A 27290-nucleotide genomic window follows, 5' to 3' on the forward strand; every position below is an offset into this window, starting at 1 on the left:
ATACTGGTTTGTTCATATCTATATTAACCAAGGACGTTACCATTTGGAGATTATAGAGATATATTCTTAATATGTATTTCCTACACATACATTTTGCTACTGAATGGGAGAAAGCCAGCACTAAGGGTCAAAATATATTTATTTGACACGTATATGTATATATACATACACACATAAAATTTTAATCCCTAAGGTTTCCTTTGGGGACTTAATTTTCCTTTATGGCATGGCCATTTTAATCCATTTTGGTCAGAATAAAGCACTTACTTAGAAACTGTGATACATACAACCATTTTAAGCTCCTTTACATTATCTCTCGTAACGGCCGTGATTGATATAAAAGAAAGCCAAGTTTTTGCCATTCTTATTTTATGTTTTCACAAGTTTTGTGCCACTCAGCCTCATAAGAGTGGAAATGAATCACCACAAAAGTTTCTGACAAACAAACAGCATCATCATCTCAGTTCCACAGTTAAGGCTAAGAGGGTTTTTAAATCAAGATTGAAACTTCCTAGTTTTTGTATCAAATCTCTGCAGTCTTTTTTCTGCAAAGTTATTGCATGCAATCTGAGTGTTGTAATAATGACTGAGTGTTGTAATACTTTATAAATAAATGGTTAATTTGCGTATTAATTTCAAAGATCCATCAAAATATAGGATGGAGAAATCTGTGTGTGTGTTCCTATTCCTCAAAATTATCCAGTTTTATGTTCAGTAAGTCATGTGGAATGTATGCTTTTTTCTCAGAAATGTTTACGGAAATTAGTCATCTTTCCATTGCTGCTGATAATTGAAAGCCTCTTGCTTAGCGGATACTCAAGACAAAATGTCTTCTGTCAGAGACTTTTGTCCTCTGTTATAAAGTAGGTGATATCTTATAATTTGTGTTACGGGTGAGAAACCTTCTGGAAACCCAAAAGCTGCAATTTGGAGTACACTTAATAGTTTCTTGTCTTTGGTAAGCTGAGTCTCTATCTCTCTCTCCCGCTCCATGAGCTGCCAGATGTAACCATAACTTGGCAACGGCTGCAAGCCCCTGCCTGCCACAGAGCTGTGGTTTGGTAGGTGACATTCTGCCTCCGTGGTAAGAGCTGGCATCCTAGCAGGAGAAAACACTGCCTCACACAGAGACAAGTTGAGCTCTGCTCTCTGTGAAACACCAGCCCCCACTCTTGGTCCTCCCTTCCCGGAGACCCAGGGACTGCTGTCCGTCCCTGTTACACCCTTGCAAAAGGCAGCAGCTCTCCTCTCCAGCTGCATTAGGAGCCTTTTAAGGGCTGCGTTTTGCAAAACAGGGCTGTGTCGCTTGACAGATGCCGCTTGAATCCCCTTGGCAGAGGTTAAACACAACTACTGTGCGAGAAAAACATGAACTAGAATGAATCCTAGCTGAAAGAAAACATCTTAGGTTTGAGTCCCAGTTTCATGAGTGGTGTTTAAAGAAAGAGGAAAGGAAGTCAGTTTAATCGGAATCCTTGAGGAAAAAATCCATGGTTTTAGTTTCAGAGGTTAGTACATGGCCTGAGGGCGACTGAGTTGATTCTAAGGAAGAAGTTCAGACTGATGCCAGTTTGCAGCCTCAGTCCCATTGAAAACCTTGTGAGCCAAAGGGAGGGCTTTAAATAGTCATTTTTTAAAAGGCAAAATAAGGACCACACACTTCACTCAGATCTTTCATCTTCCCCATGAAATTTTGCATTGAGTTTCCTACATTACACCCTACTGCTTTCTGAAGCAGTTTTTAATAAAAGTGGGGTTTTTATTAAAACTGGGATTTTTTTTTCCTACTTAGCTCACATATTACTAAGATGATGCTTTGTGCTCACAACCAGAAAAAAAGCACACAAGGACAAAACACGCAGGGAGTCAAGAGGCCCACAATTCTTCATTTTGGTGAATCAATAGCAAAATTTCTCTATTTTGCAGTTAGTTCTGCTTCAGCAACCAAAGGAAATAAAAACATACAATGATCAGCTTTAAAAATCTGAGGCAACAAAAGGAATTGTGAAAGCAGTGCTTCAGGCTGGGTGTCACACTTGGATATCAATGACGAAAGACACAAACTCCAGAAACTATCTTCATAAAGTAAAAGAACTAAATACAATGTGCACTTCTCAGTATGACCAAATTCCCTCTTACACCAAAGGGTGACAGCTCCTTTAGTCTTTGGGCACAGCCACACAGTCCTAGCAGGAGTTACAGCATCTGCAGTGCCATGGTAATTTTCATTACCAAATAGTTTCCTTGAGGGAATTATACAGCACAGGCGTAGCAGCAGAAGCCTCATACCCCTGCCCTCTGGTTAAATTGATACTAAAAAACCAAAACAGTCTATTCTCTGCCCAGAGTTATCATCTGACTATGTTACTGCTAATTAAACTCTCTCAGCCTCCATAGCAGGGTGTCTGCCTGCAAAACTGTCTTAGGACTGATCCCTGGCTTGTGCTAATTTTCAGGTAGTACTCAAGAAAAGTTTGCAAGATAGATAGCTCCTTGTCATGGGCTAATGGCATTCTCAGGACCATTCTGCTAACATAGTTGTATAACCCATCCATTTTGGTAATACAACACTACAACCCAGCAATCCCCAGACATGGAAATTGTTAGTCACTGTTTAATTCACTAGTGTGTCCCTGAGTGCCTTGCAACCTGAACAGGACTGGTACTAGGTGTGGGAAGAGATTATGCTGGCTTCTTGACATTGCAAATTCCTCCCAACAGGAGTGACTGGCTAGCTCAGTCTTTTCTACCACTGGATTAATGAAATCAGTGCACAGATTTTGGCATGAAGACTGTGAAGATGACAGCGGGAGAGGCTCAATATTGTGCATCTGCATTTGAAATGGGGCAAGGCATCCTCCATGAAAACATTCACAGAATAATAAAACCCATGTGGTGCAGGGTTTCATTAAACAAAAAGATTTCTTGTGTTAACTGGTGAAAAATTGTACAAATGGAGTTTTAGCCTTCTGCTGTTCTGAAAACAATCCAGCTGACTTGAGAAATTCCACAAACAGCAATGTTTTAAAAGAATCACATTGTTACACCAAGAATGGCAATACCCACGTTAAAATAATCTTTGACATTTTAGCTCCTGTTTCCTGCGTTTCACAATATGTTCTTTCCATCATATAGTCACATGCTACTTCTTGGCCTCATCCAGCAACAATTAAATAATACTTGTTGAATAAGGGATATGCCATATACTGGAATGTGATAGCAAAAATGAATATAGAACAGCTTCATTCAGTAACTTCATCCAAATGTGTAGTTAATAAGGCACTGTTACTGTAAAAATAGAGCATAATAATATGTAAGAAAGAACAGTGGAATTCACAGCAGCAACCTTCATGTTAGCATTTTCTAAGTTTCCAAGAGCTTCATTTCTCAATCTTACAAATTCTTTAAAAGAAAAACACTCCAGGCTCTCACAGCATGCTAAAGTTCATGAAAGTCAAAGAAGTCCATAAGGACTGGAATTTCAGGCCAGGAATTCAGAGTTTGTGGCATTCTGTCATGTGAAAAATACTGGTCTGCAGCTGAAAGTGCTGGAAGGAATTTAATTTGTCTCATGTTCATCTTTTAAACTAGAAAAGACTAGAAGTATGATTGTTTTAAATAAAATCTTTCAGATACTGCATCACTTCAGACTAATGCTTTCTTCCCTCCAAGACTACCTGCTTCTCAGAATGCTCCATGTTTGCTTTCTCATACTATCAAAGGCACACAAAATAAATAACACGTGTTATGTATGCCATACCTACAACGCAAATAAATGGCTCATGGGCAAGGTGATGGAAACAGTTAATAAAAATAAGTGCTTATCAATCCATCACACTAGGAATGCAGGAGAAATTTTCTTTAATGAATGTGGAGGACAACGATGTCCATCAGGAATGGCTCGCTGGAAATAAGCTAGGGCAGGATGTCCATGCAGTAGTACATGTGGTGCCCATCACAGAGCTGAAGCTCAGTATCTAGGCAAACAGAATCTGGGAATAACACTGGTCTAGAGTTTCCAGTCCCTACAGTACTGGTTAATAATCAACTCACAGGAAAACATTCATTTTCTCCTGATTAGCCATTATAAAGATTAGCTATATAGAGCTACTTGCCAGTCTCTTCATCTAAATCATGAAAACACAGTAATAACCATATGCTGTGACTCAAAAGATCAGTATTTTGGTTCGGGTACAAGGGTAAAGGTCCAAAGTACAGAAATCACTGTCACAGGCATCAGTAATTTGTTCTCCTACCTTAACAGAGTATCAGAGGGCAAATTTCTGACACTGTGAAAGTTAATGGCAAAGCTTGTTCACTGCAGCAAGGCTGGATCTTCACCCCAACGATTGGCAGGACTAAACAACTCACGAATAGTAGTGTTTCCAGAATATTTCAATTTTAATGAAGTAGCACAAGGCAGCTTATACAATTACTTTCTGTGGATGAGACTGAGCTTTCATTTCTAAATCTATAAATCATAATCTCAGACACACAGAGCCAGATCCTCAAGCAGCATAAATTCACAGCTACTTTAGAAGGATGTGTTGATCTCAGGATAGATTCACTGTGGGGCTTTTTTCTGCTGTGTGGTGGGATGTACACTTAAAGGAGTGAGCAGTAATGTGCGAATCCATACGCACACAGAAGCAGAGAAACACAGAAAGGCAAAGAGATGCTACTGAAATTGCAGAGATTAAGGTGCTGCATTTGACAAGCATGTTGTACGAGGGACAGCGTGTCACAGCAGCACACAATATGAGGTCAGAAATGTGGAGTATCACCTACACTGTCTTTATGGACATAGAGAAGTATTATGAATTGAGCACAGCTTCTGTTCAGGGAAAGCATAAATGCAGTCTTTGGGAACAGGCACCCATGCTTGAAAGCTTTGCTAAAGGTGGGGCACAAAAATACCACCATAAATTTCAAGAGAATCTTTAAAGTTCAATTTCAGAATTATGCAGATACGTTTGAATTGACTAGAGAAGTTTCACCCTAAGTAGTGACTTACTTCTTCCATCTTTAGGCCAATTATAATTATCAATAGGTGAAATATTACAACAGATGTGAGCAATTCTTGCTTTTTCATTTAACTAAACCAATACAAACTGTACTGATACCAGTATCTCTTTAACCATGTATTAAGATTGAATAAACAATATACACGTGAAAGGGGAGAATCAAGGTTTTGTGTATAGCTATAACTTTACATTCCTGCCTTGGTATTTTACAGGAAATAAAGGGTGTTTAACACAAACTCCAACACCCTAAGGTGAGAGGGGACAAATGAATCTGAAAATCATTTAAAGAAATGCAGTGTCGCAGTAACATGATAGTAACCATGAAAACAAACCTTCACACGGAATAGTGTCTGTAAGGGAGATGGATGATAAGCAAAACGAGCTGCTGTAGCATGACCAACAGGACCAGACAGCCCTGTTTACAGGCACATCTGGTGAAAAAAGCCCAGTTTTTATCAGCTCTTCCGCTAATATCCCTAAGTGTGAGCGGGGGAGGACAGTGCGTGTGCGTTGGCATCACCCACGGCAGCCCCATGGCCACCCGTGACGGGGCAGACCGCTGCTGTTGCTGTCAGCCACCCTGCAAAACACGATGGCTGATGCCGGATAGGTTTTCCAAAACCTGGGTATTGCTTTTCACATTCCTTGCTGTCTGCCTGACCCCTGCTGTCTGCAGCCCTGAGGAGGACTTTGGGGTATCGATTGATCAGAAGCTCAACATGAGCTGGCAGTGTACGCTTGCAGCCCAGAAAGCCAACCGTGTCCTGGGCTGCATCAAAAGCAGCGTGACCAGCAGGTCGAGGGAGGTGATCCTGCCCCTCTACTCTGCTCTGGTGAGACCCCACCTGGAGTACTGCGTCCAGCTCTGGGGGCCCCAGTACAGGAGAGACATGGAGCTGTTGGAGCGAGTCCAGGGGAGGGCCACGAAGCTGATCAGAGGGCTGGAGCACCTCTCCTATGAGGAGAGGCTGAGAGAGTTGGGATTGCTCAGCCTGGAGAAGAGAAGGCTCCGGGGAGATCTAATTGTGGCTTTCCAGTACCTGAAGGGGCCTACAGGAAAGCTGGAGAGGGACTGTTTATCAGGGAGTGTAGTGACAGGACAAGGGGCAATGGGTTCAAGCTGAAGGAGGGTCGATTTAGATTAGATGTTAGAAAGAAATTCTTTACTGAGAGAGGTGTGAGGCACTGGCACAGGTTCCCTGAACAGGTTGTGGATGCCCCCTCCCTGGAAGTGTTCAAGGCCAGACTGGACGGGGCTTTGGGCAACGTGGTCTAGTGGAGGGTGTCCCTGCCCGCAGCAGGGGGGTTGGAACTAGATGATCTTTGAGGTCCGTTCCAACCCAAACCATTCTGTGATTCTATGAAATGCCCATCTCCTGACTAAAACCCAACCGCGGAGGGGAAACGGGGCGACCCTCGGTGTAACACGGAAAACGCCGCTGCTCAAGAGTCGCAAGATCAAGAGATCGGGAGGAAACACATGCCGTTTCCACAGGCGAGGGGCCACTGGAGCCTCCTTAGGCCCCGGACAGTAAGGCCAAGTAAACGCGGACGGGAGTGCGGGGCACAGCCCGCTCCTCCCGGGACCTCTCTGGGAGCGGGGGCGCTGAGCCCGTCTCACCGGAACCGCCCCCGCGCGGGCGGCATCAGGGCGGCGGCGGCGGGGATCGATATCTCGGCGCTCGGCAGGCGGCAGCCACCATGGCGCTCAGCGGGGTGCGGGTGCTGGAGCTGGCCGGCCTGGCGCCGGCGCCGCTCTGCGGCATGATCCTCGCCGACTTCGGGGCCCAGGTGGTGCGGGTGGACCGCACTCCCCGTTCCGCCGTGTCCACCGACGTGCAGGGCCGCGGCAAACGTTCCCTAGCACTCGACCTCAAGCAACCCTCAGGCGCGGCAGCGCTAAGGCGGCTCTGCCGCGGGACAGACGTGCTCATCGAGCCCTTCCGCCACGGTGAGGCGGGGGCGGCCTTGGGGGACACCGGCGTAGGGCTGGGGAAGAGGTGGGGTCGGGCAGTGCTGGGGGCGCGGGGGGAGCCTCACGGAGGTGGTGTGGTGTCAGCGGGAGGTCGGCTGCCCGTCAGTTCAGGATCCCTGCGGTGCCGTGCTGAGGAGAGTTCTGTGACCTGCTGAAATGCATAGAGGGAAGTGGGAAGGGAACGGCTTCTGCGGGTTTATTTCCTGTGACTCCGTGAAAAATGCTGTGGGACGGAACAGGAGCTGTGAAGTTCAACAGCTCTGCAGCGCCCCAGGGAAGAAGCTGTGGAAGGTGTGCAGCCAGGGCCTTGCCCCACTGACTGAGACACTGAACAAATAGTTCTGGGTGGCACCAGAGGGTGTCTGAGGCAAGGAGTCATGCGTGAGCTTGGGCATCGGTCCTGCAGTGACGTAATGATTCCTCTGAAGACAACAGATCTAACATGCTCTCTTCATTCATAAACCACACACAGGCACTCATCTGATGGAGTATTTTGGTATCCCTGCTGTTCCTTGAGGATGCTGTTCTGTTATGAAGAGTGTCATCAAGGTCACGTTGGACAGGGTTTAGAGCAACCTGATCTAGTTGTAGATCCCCCTGCCATGGCAGGGGGTTGGAGTGGATGACCTTTACAGGTCCCTTCTGACCCAAACCATTCTATGATTCTATGATCATGCTTCATTGAGGAGTTAGCTCAAGTGTTTTGGTGTTTCTGCAGTCAGTTTAGAAATAGAAAGCAGTTAAACATCACACATTCTAAACAGACTTACGTAGTCACAGATAATACTTTTAATTCTGAAAACAGGGGTTTATGATTATGATGGGTTTTACCTTGAAAATTATTTGGTTTGTTCCTCAGAAGCTGTGCAAACAAAATTAAGACATTAATTTCAATTTTTCATTGTAGCTAGCTTCCTAATTTCCAGTGGAATTTTTCTTTCTTTTTTTTTCTTGTTGTGGAAATGTCTGCTTTCTTTGCTTTTTTTTTAGACACTTGGTTTTGTTTTGTTTTGTTTTGTTTTTAATCTGGAAATGCAGGTAATTTCGTAACTAGACATTAGGTTTTACGGACCTGTAACTAAACTAGGTAAATCTGTGATCCAGCATGAAGCTGGTGTGAACCAATGAGAAGATGAGGGCCCAAGTGGCAAGAGAGTTTCTTTAAATATGCATGTGTCATTCACCTTCCACAAGGACTTTTTGACACCAGTGTTTATTGAGCACCCGGTTCTCAAGTGCTTTTGAAAATCTTGCTCTTTACCAAATTTCACTTCTTTCTCCTTAGGATTAATCACTTTCCACTGCCCAGTAAGTAATACAATAGAAATAGATCTTAAGGATTTTAAAGATTTAGTAAGATTATGGACTAGTCTGTGAAAAAAGTTGCACTAATCAATTCTGGGGTGAAATAGGCATTGAAGTTACGTTATCCCTTCCCTTCGAAAATGTATCTCCCTGCAGTGCCAGTGTAGATTATAGGGTGTAGTCTGACCAAGCTGCACTGAGCCAATAAAAATTTATAATTTATTTGCAACTTAAATTTGTTTCTTTTAAAACCAGTGTTTTAGAACTGCAAGATCAAAATTTTAGCCTTTATTACTATAAACCCACGCTGACCAAACTTACATTTAATTGATTTCTAAAAGTTCCTTATTCTCTGCACTACAAAAGAACACATTTCCTTTTGTGCAGCTGTTGCAAATTATTTGTGGAATAATGGCATGGTCCATTCGCATCAGTGAGTTAACAGATACAGGAACACGTGAAGTACTGAGAGGCTAATACAATGAGGAAATTATATTTCCACTGAAAGATGGAAGCAATTTCAGATCATTTTAATGTGGAAAACATAAGAGTTTGCTCTTTCTCTCTCTCTTTTTTTTTTTTTTCCCTCCTTTCCCAAGCATTTGATAGCTTGCTTGCTTATTCAACAGTACATGGATTACAGCAAGCTGTCTGGCAATCTTTTGGAGAAGTAAAACAGGAAAAAAAGCTGAAAAAAAAAAAAGGACCCTAAAGCTTAATTTCCACTTAATTGGCTTGTATTGAAAATGTATGCAGTATGTTAGTAATTTATAACATTCTGACTGTTCACATCGTAATATAGATACTGAATTAGAATATATTGGTTCATATATTGCAATTCAGTTCTGTTGTATAATTTAACTTTGAACCATGTATATTTTGAGTCTTACTAAAAATAAACATGAATTAGGATTCTGTGCCTTTGCCTTTTTAAGGTGTCATGGAAAAGCTTGGGCTTGGTCCAGAGGTCCTTCTACAGGAGAATCCCAGACTCATCTATGCTAGACTTACTGGATTTGGCCAGACAGGAAAATATGCCAAGTCTGCAGGTCATGACATCAATTATTTGGCTTTATCAGGTAGGCTATAAAATTTCCTGTCAAATAAAGGTTTTCCCGTCCTTAAATCAAGACTCAAGAATTTATTGAAATATTATTTGCAGATACCTCAAATTACCTGAGGTGCAGTCTGATGAAACAGCTGAGCAGATCTGAAGCATCTCTGTCAGTGAAAGGAGGGTTTCTTTCTCTTTCTGTGTGCTTCTCCCTGCTCCTTTTTCTCCAGTCAGCTCTGGCACTTGCTTAACCTCTCTGTTAGTTCCCTCACAAGTCACAAACTGGCCGGGAGGAATGAGGATGTTCTTCTGCCAGGTTATTGAGGTGAAGCAGTTCATTAAGGGATCCAGCAAACATAAAAGTCAGCAGAAGAAAGGAGGAAACATGGGTTGGATAGGCTGTTCGTTTTGGCAGCGACAGTGAGCTGTTAGGCTGGATCAGCATGCCTTGTCAGGATGTACTGTATTTTCCTGCCTTTGTGCTATTTTATCTGAATTAAATCTTTCCCTTTGAAGAGAGGACTGAAGTTTTTATGCATCTGTCTTTCTTCAGGGCCTCTCTCCTAGAAAATCTGTATGCTTATAATCCCAAAAGGGCTGCAGATCATCTTGCATGTTTGTGAGCAGCTTTTTATGAGTGAAGAAGAACTAGGCAGCCTAAGCCATTTGAGCATTCTGCTATGCTTTTCTGCTGTAAATGTCTTTCCATTGATACCAACGGAAAGGAAAGTAGGCTTAAAATAAAGTGGCAATGCTATGTTTCCTTCCTAAGGCATTGCCGACAGTATGCTGTTTTTAAGTGTCGTGATTCTACAATTATGCAGTAACAAACAACATCAAAATTACCCAACTCTGGTGATAGCAGTCAGTGTGTCATGCATGGCCCCATCTATTGCTGTTCACACTGCTTCTGTCTCTGCTGATTCCCCGAGCCTGTGAGGGAGGAGAGAAAGTGGCCCAAAACTTCTTGGCTTTCCACTGGATAACATATTTCTTTTAGCCCCAGCAAAGGGCCAGAGCACAGGCGCTGCAAATGTGGTAAACTGGTATCACCTACTATGGGGAGTCATTATGTTGTGACCTGAGTTTCTTCAGGGATGGGTTCAGTCTTGTCTCATTATGTAAGATTGTCAGGGAATAAAAAAAAAGAGTAAAGGATTCCTTGTTTGAAACAATTTTGACTTCATGTCCAGATGATTTCAAAGTATTATAATGTTTTTATTTGTTATTAGTGTACGCAAAGTCAGTAGAGAAACAGTATAGTCCATCGCTGCCTTAGATGGTAGTACTTTCAGTTTACGAAAATAAGTGGGGTTTTTTTCTTTTCTGGAGCTCATTTAACCAATTTAATTTTGGTTAGTGCTGTCTTCCTAAAATTAAATCTTTTTTTTTTTTTAAATTTCACAGGTCAAGTTTTTCTGCCTGTTTAAAGGAAATAGGACAAGGTGTTTGGGAGGTACCATTCCTCAAAAATGAGATCTCCTATCCTCAATATTTTCCCGATGAGCTTTGGCTTTCTTTAGTTAAAAAATGGCTTGCATTAAAAACTCCAAGATACAAATTTATATGTTATTCTGCTGATGCTTGTGACAATCTTTAGACTGTTTTTAACAGGTGAAGTTTTAGCAAGAGGGCTTTATGCTTGCACTTTAGGCTTTGGAGACTTCTTTGTACTGTGCGCTCAGTTGCTTGCATTAGGAATTGCATTAGACTGTTAGCTTACTAAACAGTGCATCAGAATCATGCATTTCTCAGGAAATTTTGACCATGTATGCTGCAGGCATAGAAGAGATAGGATACTGCAGAGTTGCGTGCTTGCTTGCCCAAAGGAAATTTCTGTGAGCAAACTACAAAGTGTAAGGCGACAGCAAAGAGGTTGTTCAGGACGGCAGAGAAATGCTAATAGATTCAAAGCTCCGTCTGAAGTAAACTGGCTTAGCCTTTGTTCTATTCCCTTTCATTTCTGTGTAATTGCTAGCATAGACATAGGTTCCCTGTGTCTGTGTTGCAAGCAGTCAGAGGTAACCTTTCTGTGTTGTTCGATTGTCTCTCTTATACGCAACTTCTTTTTTCCCAAAGGTGATTGAAGAGGGATGATAGGACTGAAGTGCAGTTGTCAGTGTGAAACCTTTGTTATGATTATTAATTCATGAGTTATGTGCATAGAAGACTATACGTCTGCATTTTTACTTTAAAAGATTCAGAGAATAAGAATTTAACGAAGTTGCTTTGAGACATGTTCATAATGCCTATTGAATTCTTATGAGGGAGGTTCTATGCATGTACAAAGTACTAGTATAGAATTATTGCACACAAGCTTTTTGGATGAAATTTTGTCCCTATATAGCCAAATTATCAATGGTTTATCTGTGAGACTTTTTTGAATCTCTTTAATTAAATGCATCTTCACTAATATTATTTCATATATTTTGTGAATTAAGGAGTAACTATTTGCTAAGACACAGCCAACCAGAGACAGAAAACTGGTAGAAGTTTGCTTTATCCCTTGTTTACTTGCATAGATTGAAAAGAATGAAACTTTAATTGTGGAAATGTAGAAAGGAATGTTTATAATTAATTTTATACTTGTTTGCTTTGTTTGCTCTACTGTCAGGTGTGCTGTCAAAGCTGGGTAGAAAAGATGAAAATCCTTATGCACCCTTAAATCTTCTGGCTGATTTTGCTGGTGGAGGTGTCATGTGCGCCATGGGCATTGTTACAGCCCTTTATGAACGTACCAAATCCGGCAAAGGGCAGATAATTGATGCAAGTATGGTAAGTCTGGTCTCAAGGAAGGTGGGGTTTCTTAGGTTTGCTTGATTGTTTTTTTCCCTACTCTAAGTCTGTAAAAGGGAGGAAATTGGAGCTGCTCACAATGTTTAATAACGAGAACTTGGGAAAGGGAAAGTAAGTAATCTCATAAAATGGGTATTCCTTCACGTGCAGGCAGTTTTCACATATCACTGTTGCCATAACAGCCTTATGACATGGGACACGTACTGCAGCTTTCCCCCTGTGCCCTGTATTTCCTTTTACCAGTCTGCCTGATTCACAAAATATTAGCGGTATATATTTGATAATTAAGTTTGGTGTATGGAAATAGGGTGTATAATAAACAATTAACATTGTGCATAACATCAAAAATTATGATGATAATAAAGAATTGCATTAGCTTTATCCAAGGTGTATTTCCTTATGAATTTGTGACAGGTCGTGTCTTATTAGAAGCGCTGTTTCCTCAAATAATTACACTGCCATGGATTGTTGCCAAGAAGTCAATTTCAAACACTTTGTGTTAATGTGCCAGAAAATAAATGAAAGGCTAAATTAGCTTAATAATGAATACTATGGATTTTTTCACTGCAAGGCCACCCACTTATACACAGGGGAAAAATACGTGTTTACAGTTGTCCTTGAAACCTGTGTGTCCTGAAACCTACAAGTGTTTTTTCTCTCTGTGTCTCTTTTTCTGTTTTTCTTTTTAAAGAGCATTGAAATCAAAATTTGACCTCCCTTTGAGGTATTGTGATACACTGAAGGCTATGATTTGAACTGAAATATAAATTGAAAAAAATTGCATTCATTGAAGAAAAAGTCTCTGTTAAAAAGGGCTTGAAAATAGGAGAACAGCAAGAAATGTTAGCTATCTTGACTCAAGTAAGTTTTTGAAAAATTCACATGACATTCTCAGAACCAGACCATGGCATTATGTCCTAGATGAAAATTCTATGGGATCAGTGCAAAACTGCTCTAATGTTTTTACCCTGATAATAGTTGTTAGTAGCTGATTGTCAAAATGAAAAACTTGCCAACTGGAGTTCTACAGACATCTGTTGGGGTTTTTTTCAGTATTTTCTTCAACAAGCTGAATGCTGGATGAGCGATTGTGTTTAGTAAATTTACAAATGATAGGGATGTGGGAAGACCTACAAGTGTGTTGGACACTTAGATTAGAATTGAAGATGACCTTTTCAAATTGCAGAAATGACCTGAAAAAAAATTGGCTGAAATTCATGGAGATCACTGCTGTGTAGTTCTTTTAGGCAGAAACAATTATCTGCACAAATGAAGTATGAGAACAATTGGCTAAAGTGCAATCTGAGGGTTTGTAGTAGTCACAAGCTGAACATGAGTCAACAATATCATACTGCTGTAAAACACACACACACTGTATTAGGATGTATAAACAGGAAATAGAGCCCGCAAAGTTTCTGAAGTAATTCTTCTCATCTAGTCAACATTTATATGGCCTCAGGACAATACTGTTTCTGATGCTGGCCATCATCTTTACAAAGAAAAATTGTCCAATTTGAGGAAGTCTGAGAAACACAACAAAAATTATGTCAGTCTAAAAGCATGACCTACACAGGAAAATGGAAGGAGTTTGTATATTTGTGAAGCAAAAACTGTGGAGAATTGTGAGAAGTCTTCAAATACTTAAAAAGATATTTGTTGTAGTTTGGAGTATTACCTTATTTTCACTATCAGTGCTTAAGTTATTAAAAGGCTTTGTTACAAGAAGAGTCAATGTAAGTCTGCTAGTGTCCTAATGACATCTGTGGCTCATTGGGAATGGAACGTGTTGTGGGTTTTTGTGGGGTTTTTAAGCCCTTGAGACTTCTTTCTCTCAATTTTTTTCTTCTCTCATTATAATTGTGGGATTTACAGTTCCCTGCTGATGTTATGGTGTTCTGTGAAATGGATGGACTATTGTTCAGTATCACTGGATGTACTTTACCTGGCATTTTGTTATGTTCCTGTCACTTGAACAGACTTTAAGTGAGGCAGTTGATGAAAAACATACAGGCATCATCAACAGCAAAGACAGTTAAATAGACTGAGTTGATGAGCATGTCTTTATATCTAAGTTTGCTTCCTGGAAGTAAATATTTTTAAAATCACAATACCACAGCATTTCAGCTGTCATTTTGTTTAACATGCTTTTTTATTTAATAGGCCTTTTACTTAAATTGTTGTGCAGTTTAGGTAGCCTGAATATGTTAACAACTCTGACACATGGTGGAATTTTCTACAGTAGAAGAGGAAAAATTAATTTCTTTTTTAGCAACTTTGTGTCCTCGGGATTACTTTCATTAAGTATTACTTCATGTCTTGTTTTACTGACCATTTTTGTTTTTTTTTTTTTCTTTTACTGCAATGTCTATTTTTCTGAAGTAATCTAAAAGAATTTTTGCTTGTCTTTGAGGTTAGTAATTCTAGATTGAGATCTGAATTTCTGTGATAGAAGAATTTGTTATTTAGCTTTTGTTTCTAATTACTATGCTGAAAGTGGAAAAATGGCTTGGGAACATTCTTATGACCAGTAATATACACATGAGGAACTCCTCTAGTTGGCAAAACTAAACTGGTACAAAAAGAGGGTAGAGAGGATCAGGCCAAGGGCTAGATTTGCATCACCTGTTCACAGTGTCCACTGTTATTGTTGCGCTGTGTAAAATGTAGACACCGTCTCCTGCGTTTCAGTTGTCTACCTCAGAAGAATTCAATGCCTGGTCTGAATTGATTCATGTTAGTTGCTGTCTCTTCTCATTGACTCTATAGGGATCATAGGTATCTTACAGTGAGCCTGGTAGTTCCCACGTGCTGAGTAGGATATGGAGTGGACACCGCGATGTGATACGGTAGGCACAATTGTACATCTGCACTCTTGCATCACACTGGAACAGAGGCGTGTGAGTCAGGGCCACACTTTAGGTTCACTCCAAATTCAGACACAGAGTCTTCTACTGATGGTAGGCATCTGACTCACTCTTTGTGAGAAGAAAGCCACAGGAGGGGATGGTGGTAATGATCACTTGCAGAATAGTCTCATGGCAAGAGCATTTAGATGTCCAACAGAAGACCAGGGTTCCAGGTTTTTCTCAGCCTGGAGGTATTCAAAACCAAAACTTCCCACATCCTAGAGGCATTCATCAGTCACGAGAATAAAGATTAGGTTGGTGTGGATTCATGCTTGGTTTTATTTGAAGTGTTTCATTCTCTAGAACAGAAAACTTGTGGAGCAGACAGGTCACCCATCAGAGTGGTGCCTCTGGATTCTTGTCCCTGATTCAGAGACTGTTGATGCTTTTAGCATGAGGAAGCCATTAAGTGAAACACATAACTGTTACTGTAATCATTCTGCAATTAGGCTTAAGTGGAGTCTCTCCATGTTGTCCTTTTCATGTTTTAAAAGAAAGTGACCACATTAGTGTGTGCGTGTGTGTGTGCTGTTATTTGAGCATGCCTTTGGAGGTTTGGAGCAGTTAGACACCTTTTTACTAGTGTCTGAATTGCAGTGGGCCTCAGGCAGAAGCTAGCTATGTGGTTGCCCAGCTAGGGATATTTCTAAAGTCCCTATACCAGTCCAAAACAGATGTGCTATTTTATTTTAAATTTCCAGGGTAAGTAGCACTGTACGCACATGTTGTAGTTCTGTCAGCACCAAAATGTAATCTGCAGTTAGAGCTTATTCTGGTGTTATCCCCATCTATTATCCTTACTTCCAGTGTTGTTTTGTGTCTTTTTTTTTGTTAATTTGGGCAGTGCACGATCAGATCATTAGTGAAGCGAACACTATTTTGATATCCTTGCAATCATTTTGCAAACATGTAGGTGAATGTATATGATATTTTCTCATGTGAAAGTATAATTGACTTCAACATGACAAATATGGCAGAAGTATTCCTGTCATTGTCTCAGCTACTTGAGAAAGAGGCCAAGTAATACACATTAAATGAAGAAGCCTTCATGACTGCATACTTCAAAGATTTGCATGTTTTAAATTCTTGCTTAGAAAGGTAGAAACAAATTGATCTTTCCACATGAAAATTCAGTAGTTTTTTTTATTTTGGTACAATCTCTGTGCTTTTCTCTATAGACAATATTACGTGAATTTTACACAGCTGAAAAATGCATGAATCAAAATGATACTCAGAATGGTACAGCTGAGGTTTTTCTCTGTTCCACTAGAATGTTTCTGGCCACGTACTGTTACTGCCTCATCTTCTCTTACAGTTTTTCTAATGCAATTGGAAGAAAATGGATTCTGCTGGTGAGCAAAACTGTAGGATGTGATTTTGCTTGGAAATACTGGTACAAGCTTGATAGTTATTGAAAGGCTGAACAAACTGAATTTTCATGTGTACTCCTATAGCCAATATTTTAAGGAACAAGTTGGAACGATTAATTATGTTTTCTAGTGCTGTATCCATCAAACACTTGCCTGTTTAGAGATTACCTTGCTGTGTCTGTGTACCTGCCAGTCATGAGAGTGGGAGAACTGTTTTTGGTTTAACTTAGTGATGGAGATGAACTTCCCACTTCCCGTGGTGTAAAAGAACTTTAGCCTTTGATTTCCTTTCAGTTTTCTTCTAAACATAGCCATCTTACTATAATCAGTAAATTTGAAGAAGTTAATGTTGAGATAAAAAGTTGATACTTAGAGGACTGGTATTGGCGTCTTGATTTCCAGAAGTTTAGAAGGCTTGACGGCTGTCAGATACTTAATGTTCTATAGAGCCAAGAAGCTTGTCCTGTCACCTCAAATTACTTACATTCTCTTTGTGAATTGCTAATGATTATAAACTTGCTAAAGTAGGAGACTTTGTGTGTTGAAAGTGTTATCCATCTGAAGCTGCATTATTACATTTGTGCTCCTCTATATTCTCTAATACTACATGATTTCACATATGCAATATAAACAATAATTGAAAATTTTAAAAAATTAAACTGCTTACCAGAGATTTTGTCACTAAAACTCTTAACAAAGGACAGAACTGGTAGTAGTTTTTTGCTGGTTTGTGTTATGTAGACTTAAGGTAACATGCCAACTAATTTACTGAAGCTGTTACTTTTTTCTCTAAATTTTGAAGGTAGAAGGAATAGCATACCTAAGTTCTTTCCTGTGGAAGTCACAAAATCTGGGACTTTGGAACAGACCTCGAGGTGAGAACCTGCTAGACAGTGGTGCGCCTTTTTATGAAACCTACAAGACCTCCGATGGAAAATTCATGGCTGTTGGTGCCATTGAGCCTCAATTCTACGAGGAGTTAATAAAGGGTAAGTAGCTTGGAGCAGTTGTTTCACATCAGCAAAGCATGGTTGAATGAATACTTTAATACTTGATTTTGATTCATGACATTGGTTATGTTGATTTCTTTGTAAGAAGTCAAACACTTCTTGAAACTGATTGAGTAGTAGTGTAGCAGTTTAATTGACTTTCTTCTAGTAATTGATTTCTTCATCGCTTCTTCACCGTACCCTCAGAAACTACACATAAATGAAAGGTTTTCTTCTGGAGTTATGGTAATGGTAGTCTGTGATGTGGCTGGAGTACTAAACAACTATTTTTTGGAAACTACTTTTTTCAAGGGATTGTGAATATACTTTAAAAAGGACACCTAATTCTTTGGTATTGCAAATAAAATGTCGAGCAATTTCAGTTATTTGTGATGGGTTTTTATATAAAAATACTTAAATTGTTTCAGAAATGAATGTTCATCGGAAGTAGTTCACAATATTTCTTGATAGAATGGAATTTTTCTAGAAGCAAAGTCAGCTTTATAAATTAATTTCCACCACACAATTTCAGAGTGCTTTTAGTGTTCAGCTATGGATACAATTTTTACATCTGACTGACAACTTGAAATATGACTATAAAATATGATTTATCTGTTTGAGAAATTACAAGGGGTCATGCAAAATAATTTGGTGAGGTTGAAACACAAATTTGCAGGGCCCTTTTTACCTTTGAACTGTTTGTGTGTTTCAAGCTTTTGATCAGATGTACTTTTAGCTTCCTACCAGTTACTTAATTTAAAAACAATTTCTTCTGTTGTGCACCTTTGTAGATTGCTGTGCTTTCCATACAGAATTTACAAAAATATAAAAAAGTCCCAAAATAATTTGGTATTTATTCTCTCTCCAGTATTCTGAATATGAAGGATATAAAAAGTTCTCAATCTAATTGTAGTTTTGCTTAATGAGTATCATAGAATCATAGAATGGTTTGGGTTGGAAGGGACCTCAAAGATCATCTAGTTCCAACCCCCCTGCTGCGGGCAGGGACACCCTCCACTAGATCACGTTGCCCAAAACCCCATCCAACCTGGCCTTGAACACTTCCAGGGAGGGGGCATCCACAACCTCTCTGGGCGACCTGTGCCAGTGCCTCACCACTCTCACAGTAAAGAATTCCTTCCTAACATCTAATCTAAATCGACCCTCCTTCAGCTTGAACCCATTGCCCCTTGTCCTGTCACTACACTCCCTGATAAACAGTCCCTCACCAGCTTTCCTGTAGGCCCCTTCAGGTACTGGAAAGCCACAATTAGATCTCCCCGGAGCCTTCTCTTCTGCAGGCTGAACAACCCCAACTCTCTCAGCCTGTCCTCACAGGAGAGGTGCTCCAGCCCTCTGATCAGCTTTGTGGCCTCCTCTGGACTCGCTCCAACAGCTCCATGTCTCTCCTGTACTGGGGCCCCCAGAGCTGGACGCAGTACTCCAGGTGGGGTCTCACCAGAGCGGAGTAGAGGGGCAGGATCACCTCCCTCGACCTGCTGGTCACGCTGCTTTTGATGCAGCCCAGGACACAGTTGGCTTTCTGGGCTGCAAGCGCACACTGCCGGCTCATGTTGAGCTTCTCTTCAATCAATACCCCCAAGTCCTTCTCCTCAGGGCTGCTTTCCCCACCCAGCCTACAGCTGTGCTTGGGATTGCGCCGACCCACGTGCAGGACCTTGCACTTGGCCTTGTTGAACTTCATGCTCTTTGCACAGGCCCACCTCTCCAGCATCCCTCATCCAGGTCCCTCTGGATGGCATCCCTTCCCTCCAGCGTGTCAACCCCACCACACAGCTTGGTGTCGTCGGCAAACTTGCTGAGAGTGCACTCGATCCCATTGTCCATGTCGCCGACAAAGATGTTGAACAGTGCTGGTCCTAGTACCAACCCCTGAGGAACACCACTCATCACCGTTCTCCACTTGGACACTGAGCCATTGACCGCAACTCTTTGAGTGCGACCATCCAGCCAATTCCTTATCCACCGAGCGGTCCATCCATCCAATCCATGTCTCTTCAATTTAGAGACAAGGATGTCATGTGGGACAGTGTCAAATGCCTTGCACAAGTCCAAGCAGATGACATCTGTCACTCTTCCTTTGTCCGTCAACACTGTAACCCCATCATAGAAGGCCACCAAGTTTGTCAGGCACGATTTGCCCTTAGTGAAGCCATGTTGGCTGTCACCAATCACCTCCTTGTTTTCCATGTGCCTGAGCATAGTCTCCAGGAGGATCTGCTCCATGATCTTGCCAGGCACAGAGGTGAGACTGACTGGCCTGTAGTTCCCTGGGTCTTCCTTTTTACCCTTCCTAAGAATGGGGGTTATGTTCCCCCTTTTCCAGTCTGTGGGAACTTTGCTGGACTGCCAGGACTTCTCAAATATGATGGAGAGTGGCCTGGCCACTTCATCCGCCAGTTCCCTCAAGGGCCGTGGATGCATCTCATCAGGTCCCATGGACTTGTGCACCTTCAGGTTCCTTAGATATTCTCGAACCTGATCTTCTCCTACAGTGGGCGGTTCTGCATTCTCCCAGTCCCTGCCTTCTGTGACCTGGGCAGTGTCAAGGATTTGCCAGTGAAGACTGAGGCAAAGAAGTCGTTGAGTACCTCAGCCTTCTCCATGTCCTGGGTAACCAGGTCACCCATTTCATTCCAGAGGGGCCCCACATTTTTAAGTAGAAGTAGACTCTCTACTTAAGAGTCTACTTCTACTGTTTTTGAAGTTCAGGATCATGGTAAGATGAAATGAAGGTATGCCGTTATAAAGTGAGGTACGCCTTTGTTGAGCAGGATCCCAAAGAGAGATCTGGTTCTGTACACTTCGGCTGTGTTGTATTGCAGCCTGTGGTGGTCCCAAAGTTCTTGCATATCTGTCGCTATAAATGGCTCCTTCTTTGTGTAGCTTAAAAAGAGCTGTGCAATTGCATGGAGTATCCACATTGGTACATATTAATACATGAAATGCATAAGGCAGGCTCCTGGAGTGACTCAGGGATGTGTCCAGCATCATACGCTGCCCCCAGATCAGATGTCAAATTTGGAAAAGCCATGTTCTTGGCCAGAGAAGCTGGTACTTTGTCCGTCATTGTCCTGAGAATAACTCGTTTGTGAACTCCAAAAGTTCACAAACATTGATCTTGAAAGTGTAGTTGGTTATTCCACACTTTGCAGTTCTTTGAAGTGTTACTCTTACCCAATCGCTTGAGATTTTCTTGCTTGCAAGAAATGGAGTTGGAGAACAAAAATAAATATAAAACTGTATCAAAATAAAATGTAAGCCCTTGCTCTGGAAGTTAGGAAATTTGGAATTCTAATACATGTCTTTGGGGAGAATGGCTGTATTCAATACAAAGGAGAAAAGAAAAGAATAAAGCTGCTTAGTCAAATATCCTTGTGTTTGGCTTAAAATGATCAAACACTGGCCTGCAGTATTCGTGGCTGCAGTATTTTATTCTTCCCTGGAGATTAAGTTGAATAGCACTTACTTTTAAGCTACAGGAGTGGGATGGAATCTATGTTTGTTCAAAAAGAAAACAAATTCTGTAATGGAGTCTGGTCTTGTTCATCACTCTTCTTCTCAGACAACATTTGCTGGACTCTCCAGCCTTCTTGCATTGATCGTTGCTACAGGGCAAGACTCAGGCTTTTCTCTTTCAACCAGCCAGCCAGTTTATCTAGAAAGAAGCCGCTGATGGGTGAATCCAGTGGTCAGGCAATATACCATGATCACTGACCAGTCTATGTCTTACTTAGGTAACTCTTTACAAGGAAAATGCTAAAATTCTTTGTTTTCCTCTTAGAAATTTAGAGCATAAAGTTGGAGCAGCAACTACGAATTCATCTGTCTGTATTGGGGCACCCACATCGGACAACTTTATGTTCATGTTTGAAAGTATTGCTTATGCTAAAGGGCACAGAAATGGCTTGATTTTAACAGCCAAAGTTTCAAAAATAGTTATTCCAGCAATAAAGAACTGGTGTATCTGTTTGTAAGTAGACAGCAGCTGCCATCACAGCTGTGCCTGTGTTTCAGTCTGTTTCTATCATTTAAAAAAATCATACACACTAGTCTTCTGAGGAAATTTTGCTTTTTGCCTTTAATTGTATCACAATCTTTGCTTGTTTACAGTCAATAATTTCTCTTTCTTTATTTTGTAAAAACGTGTTGTTTAAAGTGTCAGATGGAACTCAAGATTTTTTCACAATATTGCATTTCAAGTAAGTGGTCTTTCTTCATTGTATTTTAGGTGCATATTATGAATTGTTCATATTTTCACATAGGAAATATTTATTCCCTTCAGTAGTTACGGTTGCAAGCTTTCTGAACCAATAGCATATTAAATTAGAACAGCAGATCCTTGTGGCTTAGGGATTTTTTCCTTTCTGAGATATCTATTGCAGAAATTCAATTCAGAATGTAAGCCTTTGAATGTTGCAGGGAAGAAAAAGCTGCTTGTGAGAATTGTATTGCTTTTTCACAAACCCAGGGAGCTTTGACTTAGGCTGAGTCGTCTGCTCCAGGCATTAATTCCCTGCTTTGAAGTAGTTTTAAAATGGTATGCTCCAGTTACAATTTCCATAATTTTATTTCATACTTTTTTCTCATCATTCTGGTCAGTTCTGCTGGTGAACACTTTGGTGTTGTTCCAGATAAAATATATTCAAAAGCCACTTTATGTGTCTCTGTCTGTATTCAGAGAGTACGTTACTTTTGCCACTCCTGTATAATGAGAACACAAAGATATTAATGTTGCAGGTGTAAGAGTTGGAGATTTAGAGATTGTAGAATTGAGAAAGGAACATGATTTCTGAACCATTTGTCACTGCTCATGGAATTCTAGTTAGCTGAAGTGAAAATAATTTCCTTTTGGTTTTGGTTCAATTCAGTGTTTCCCTACAGAATTAGGAACCCAGTGCTGGACCAGGGTGCAGTTAATGACATAGTAAGGAAAGTTCTTAGGGGGTCTGCAGAAGGAAACTAAATTTAAGAAAATACAGCATCTTAGTTTGAGAAGATTGTTGCTTTTGTAGATTGTGCTCGGCAGAGAAAATTAAATTTCTGCATTTATGCATTTCAAATTTATGAATTTGAAAAAATAGGTTATATGAGAAACTGAAGCTGTATAAAATAGGTAACAGTAAATACTGCTGTAGTAGCTGTAGTATTAGGAGTTGTATTTTGGGCTCACTATAGTCTATTTGCTGTTGACAAACATGCTGTAATCCTTTTGCTTATATTAATTTTATTACTACAAAAGTCAGCCAATAAATAACTGAAATGCCTTTGCATTTTGTGAAAAATCTGTTGTGAGAAACATGTTACTTAAGTCTCTGTGTTTTGACGGAAAGAGACAGAATGTCTTTCAACTGACCTGTAAATTGCTTCTGTGGGATTCTCTTGATTTTTAGCAATATATGCTTAGTATTGCTGTAGCCAGGCTACAAGAGGCATGCAGAACACAGTAAGGTGAGAGTAAAGGTTTGATTCTGCGTTATCATGTGGTGTAAACTCAGTTACATAAGGTGAACTTAAGAGTATCAGCTTACAGTGCTGTGAAGAGCACTAACAGTCACTGAAGTTCTGAACTTGTATTTGATAGCACTTCTTTCATACTACTTTGATACTCTACATTGTGTGACTTCTGTTTAAAAAGAAGGAAAAAAAATCAGGAAGCACTTGAAAGACATAGTTTACATCATTATGAAGGACTTGCAAAGTGGATGAACAGTTTCCTCATTACATTTTAGACACTCTCAGTTAAACATCATGTTAAGTTTTATTTTAATTTATTTATCATGATAAGCCTTAAACATTGTACAAGTACTGTAGAAGGCCAGGTTCTAGCTCTTATAGAGAGAGTGAAAGCAATGGCATACACCTTATGGTTGTGGTTTGGGCCAAAATTAAGGATTCCCATGGTTCTATTCAGTCATGTTGTGGCAACATAATTCATAATTTTAAAATAAGTGTGCTATGAGCAAACAATTTTGAAAAGAAAATCAGCACATTAAAACAAGAAAATCCTGAACAAAGCTCTGCTAGGGATCCTAAATAATCTTTTAAAATAGTATGGCTGAAATACTGTAAGAAACTGTTATTTCCAACATACCACAGCAACTTTGCTGACTTACCTGATAATTTTTCTTCGTTTGTGTCTTTTGAAATAGATGCCTAATTTTACTGCAGTTTGTCTAAGAATTTCTGTAGAAATAGATACTTCAATTTGCTGCATTAATAAATGTTGTGCAGATAGAAGTCAGTAAAGCTATAGCATTTGAAGGAGACCTAAAGCTATACCATTATGAGGAGACTTAATTTTTCATTTTTCAAAAATCATTATTTCAGAGCTGTACTAGGGTAGGTTACTGGGCTTTTCCAAACAAAAATCCCTAGATGAAAATTTGAACAAAAAAGCTTGGAAACAAGTTGTGATTGCTTTACCAGATATTCTGTGTAAAAGATACTTTGCTTTTGATTATGTTGGGTGAAATCTGTCATCTTGTGGTATCCCAGGCAATTCTGTGCTGTGTAATTGTTTCCTTGTTGACTCAGTCGCTCCTGCTGTGATTCTGCTCATCTGCACCACAAATGGTTAGTACAGGCTGGAAAATGAGAAGCTATAGTGCTTAAATGATGTCAGTTCATGCTATTTAAAGTTGAAGTATTCAGTGGTCAACGGAAAATGAGCATGTAATATTAAATTCCAGGTTCTGCATATTGCTGTATTTTGCTAGAGCATGTATGGTTAGGTTCAGCCAACTATCCGTCTGGCATGGTCTTCAAATATAATTGTGTAATGGGATAATGGTAGAGCTTTGTTCATGTTGGACTGGCTAGTAGAACCCAAACCATAAGTAATAAGCAAATAAATACTTACGAAACAAGTTTCAATTGACGAGATTTCATGCATTGAGACAGAATCTCAGATAGTGTGTTTTTACTTAGCTTTATTTACTGTGGAAGGTGAATTTGCCTCACCTAGTTCTTAAATAAACTATATAGCGTGATTCATCTTTAGTATTATACTTTGAAGATTAATAATCAAATTAATTTTGAAGGCATTGTTAACTTCTATTTAATAATGGTTGCTCAATGTATGAGTAATCTTCAGCTGATTTTTTTTTTTTAGGATGATATGAATGGTTATGAAGACTAGATTGTAAGTTTAGTGATTTAACGTGCACGTGACTTGGTAACTCAATAAGGACTGATGTTTACCTCGTAGTAATACTTATCTTGATATCTATAGGAATCTCTAATAAGGTGTGAAAATGCTTATTCTGTCTTTGACTCTATTGGTTTTCTTCTAACGATGAACAACTGCTAAGTTGTATTTCTGAGTCTGGAGATTGGCAATTTCTCTGTGTTTTCCTTTGCAGTACCGAAGTAAGATTTCAAAACGTATTCATTTTCAAAGCTACTGTTTAAGAATCTTGTGATCAACAGTGAAATTGTTAAATATTATGATAAATTGGGGGAGACTGTAAGCCCCAAGAAGTGCTTGTAGTAGAGAATAGGAGCAGAAGGAATGACATTATGAGCAGAAGAATGGATATTATCTTCCTTTCTTTTCCCCTGTATGTTTTAGTAGCTATATGCCTACCCCTCTCAATATAAGAAAGCTATAGAAATAGAAGATACAGAAAGTTTTTTCTATCTACACCTAGAGTTCTGTGTAAATTCTACCTGCAAACAGGCATCTAATAGCAAAGCCTGTTAACAGTTGCAAGTCAAATCATCAATCTGATACTAGATATCCAAAGATGTAAGAAAGAATGCTCAAAATTAAATGTTTGCAGAACTCCACATTTTCTTTGCCTTTTATACAAATCTGTTGTTTTCTAAGCAGCTCCTTTTTGTCATTTGTGAAGCATTATGATGCTAGTTGTTCTCTAGCCTTTCTAATTTGTCAAATTAAATTCTTATCCTTGCTTTTTCTGAATTTTTCCTGCTACATTCATGCTCCTGATTTTCAAGATGTGACTTTGGACAGCCTTCACTGTACCACTTCTGATTTCTATTTGATACCATAGACTATGCCTCCATTTTGAAAGTGTGGTTTAATTGCCTTTCTTTTTCTCGTTTGTTGCCTCCTTTTTGAGATAAACCCTACAAGAAGTGATAACAATTCTTGCGTGTCCTTGAAGTAGGAATAAGGCAGGGTAGGGAGTGTAGAGAGCAGAATCCATGAGAAAGGAAACAGAGATCAGAAACTGTCTGCACAGGAGAGATGAAATCTCCACAGTGAGGCGGAAGCTGCTCCAGAAGAGCGGCAGTGGAGAGTTGGAACCTGGGAAGCGTGCTGAAGAGGGAAGAGCAGCAAACACTGCTGGAGTCCATTTGGACTGAGGGAGTGGAGAAGCAGGTCAGTTAGCCTGCAGGCACCTGCAGCTGAGCTACCTCATGCACATCAAGCCTGGGTATGCCCATCCACACCATCTTCTCATCTCTGGCGTAGAAGTAACTCGATTGTGTTGGACACACTGCAGCCTGCTGAAGGCGCAGCTCTGGCAGATGTACTGGCTTCTGTGAGATAAGGATGTTGCTGTAGTCCAAGACCCATTCCGCAGACTTTTGTGTTGCTACTGCTGGGTAGAGGTTATAATACCTATTATAGAAAATGTTCTAAGGACAAAATGTTATCTCCAGGCAGCTGCTGCTCTTATGTAGTGTTAATAGAAATGTTTATTATATGTACTTAGTTAAAAGGCCACAGCTGATGTGGTTTAGGCTAATTGCAAGTAATAAAACATTTTATTCTTCTGCTCCCTCCTGCTCAATCACAGATATCCTAATAAAATTTGAAGCCACTTTTAGTTAGTAGGCTCTGCTGTGTTGGACTGCCTGCAAAGTATTAGCATCTCGAGGAGTATACTTCCTTGCGGGCAGTACTTTTTAATTTATCTAAACCATACTACAGTTAAACTTTGCTTTTCTCCTTTCAGGTCTTGGGCTAGATTCAGGTAAACTTCCCAGTCAGTTAAGTTTCTCCGACTGGCCTGAAATGAAGAAAAAATTTGCATCCATATTTGCACAGAAGACACAAGCTGAGTGGTGCAGCATATTTGATGGTACTGATGCCTGTGTGACCCCTGTTTTATCCTTTGATGATGTTGCCTCACATCAGCATAACAAAGAAAGAAGTTCTTTTATCGAAAATGATCAGGAAGAGATAAGTCCTAGACCTGCTCCTCTTCTATCAAGGACCCCTGCTGTTCCATCATTTAAAAGAGATCCTTTTATAGGAGAGCACACAGAAGAGATACTTCTAGAATATGGATTTACTAAGCAAGAGATTACTAAACTTTACTCTGACAAAGTAATAGAATTCAGTAACCCAAAAGCTAATTTATAATCTCTAACTATGCAGATCAGACAAATTTCAGGCTGATATATTAAGTTTTTATGCATTAAAGTTGAATTATATGATAAATAAATGTGTGATATAGTTTTTAAATAATTCTTTTTAAAAATTACTGAAGTTTTAAATTTAATTGAAAACAGTGGGAGTTGTGTACTTTTGTACCTGGATGGTCTGCAGTCTGGAATGATACCAAAATTGTGTTCTGAAGATCTACACAGTTTGCTTAGTAAGCAGCTGTAAATCCTCAAAATGTTTCTTTAAATATCATCCTCTGAAACGTTTGTTTCTTTTAATTCTTAGTTACACCTTTGCTTTAAAATGCATATTGTTATTACATGAAGGCAATACTTTTCATAAAATATAGTTATATTCTTCCTAAACAAGTGATTGTGTTGTTTACTTACGGATTAGAAGGCATTTTTTTCTCTGTCTTATCATATTAATTCATTTGCCTTATCATGCCAAAGCAATGATCGAAATAATGCTTTTTATTACATGCTG

At 40.0% G+C, this 27290-nt stretch overlaps 1 protein-coding gene and 1 long non-coding RNA gene across 2 annotated transcripts; one reads left to right on the forward strand and one right to left on the reverse strand.

Moving 5' to 3' along the window:
• Positions 1-1869: 1869 nt before the first annotated feature.
• LOC142599385 (uncharacterized) lies at positions 1870-5887 on the reverse strand. The gene is made up of 2 exons (XR_012832931.1): positions 4785-5887; positions 1870-3288 (listed from the first exon to the last, which is right to left on the reverse strand). It is a non-coding gene; the product is annotated as an uncharacterized LOC142599385 (long non-coding RNA).
• Positions 5888-6528: 641 nt separating this feature from the next.
• AMACR (alpha-methylacyl-CoA racemase) lies at positions 6529-27172 on the forward strand. Its single transcript, XM_075739348.1, has 5 exons — positions 6529-6975; positions 9240-9383; positions 11973-12133; positions 17233-17419; positions 26371-27172. The coding sequence occupies exons 1-5, from the start codon at positions 6726-6728 to the stop codon at positions 26778-26780; spliced, it is 1152 nt and encodes a 383-aa protein (XP_075595463.1). The 5' UTR covers positions 6529-6725; the 3' UTR covers positions 26781-27172.
• The last annotated feature ends 118 nt before the right edge of the window (positions 27173-27290 follow it).

Source organism: Balearica regulorum, chromosome Z (genome assembly GCF_011004875.1).
Source record: "Balearica regulorum gibbericeps isolate bBalReg1 chromosome Z, bBalReg1.pri, whole genome shotgun sequence".
Taxonomy (NCBI): domain Eukaryota; kingdom Metazoa; phylum Chordata; class Aves; order Gruiformes; family Gruidae; genus Balearica; species Balearica regulorum.